General features: G+C 50.9%; 1 protein-coding gene across 1 annotated transcript; it reads left to right on the top strand.

The window, feature by feature from the left end:
* Positions 1-252: 252 nt before the first annotated feature.
* LOC108357507 (protein roadkill-like) lies at positions 253-1,062 on the top strand (the record flags this gene model as incomplete). The annotated part of the gene is made up of 1 exon (XM_017608581.1): positions 253-1,062. A coding segment is annotated over exon 1 (810 nt), but the record flags the coding sequence as incomplete, so codon positions are not given.
* Between the last annotated feature and the right edge of the window lie 75 nt (positions 1,063-1,137).

Raw genomic sequence — 1,137 nt, 5'->3', positions numbered from 1 at the left:
AATATTGATTGAAAAGTGGTGGCAAAAAAACGCTTAGAGTTGAGTTTGGCAGACGTTTTCAATTTCTAGTGGCACTTGTAATCAAGTTTTCGCTTTAAACTTTAATTGTCCGAATCTTCCAGGAAAAGAAAGCTCGTGCCACTTGAAAACTTTGTTTCAGAACAATAGTTGTTCTAGTAGTAGTAGTAGGGTTTCTTTTTAATGAAAAATTTTTAACTTTCTTTGTATTTTCATTCTTCTCACCAGATCATCATGACGTACTCAGACCATGTCGAGTGTCTTCACCTCAATGACATTCGTCTTGAAGAGGGCAGTGACGACCTAGATCTGGACATCTCCTCTCCCTCGACTGCGGCCACGGCCACTGACCTCCAGGGCTCCACGTCGAACAATCGAACGGCTCACAGTTCCGATGAACTACTCAGCAATGGACACGTGGGAGGAGCCGGTGGCGGAGGTGGTGGACACCACTCTGAGGAGACCACTGTCACCTCGGCCGTCAGTGCATTCGCCACCGAACAGTTGGCCGTCTTTGGTGGACTGATGCGCAAGCTGAGCACTCGAAAGCCTGCCAAGCAAAAGCAGACGGCTGATGCTAAGGCAATGGTCAACGGGGACAGCAGCAACCTCAACTCGCCCACTGCGGCCATCAGCCAGCAGGCAGTGAAGTACACTGGTGGTGGCACCAAGTCTAGTCACCAACAGCATCAGCAGCAACAGAACCAGTCGGCATCAACGGCCAACCTGCATCACCACCAGAACAACCACAGTGGCAATCGAAGNTCGGCATCAACGGCCAACCTGCATCACCACCAGAACAATCACAGTGGCAATCGAAGAGTCCAGGAAACAGCTGATCTAGATCGATCACTGAAGGTGACCCGCTCATCGCCCTCTCCCTCACCGGCAAAGAGTGGCAGTTCACAGATAACGAACGGCGCCAACAGCAAACACAGAGGCTCAAAGGGAGCCGTCGATCTGGCGATGGGCCTGCACCACAAGGGCTATCCGCCCAATCTTTCCTATCCCAACATCACCGCTACGACTGCCAATGCCTACCAGGTACGAGTTTACACCTTTAGTGTTGACTACTTTCAGTATTCAATTGACCACCATTCCCCCCCCCTACAGAGCCCT

Source organism: Rhagoletis zephyria, unplaced genomic scaffold, assembly GCF_001687245.7.
Source record: "Rhagoletis zephyria isolate East Lansing unplaced genomic scaffold, Rhagoletis_zephyria_1.1 Rzeph_scaffold_78882, whole genome shotgun sequence".
NCBI classification, from domain to species: Eukaryota; Metazoa; Arthropoda; class Insecta; order Diptera; family Tephritidae; genus Rhagoletis; species Rhagoletis zephyria.
This window is presented reverse-complemented; position numbering and strand designations above follow the sequence as displayed.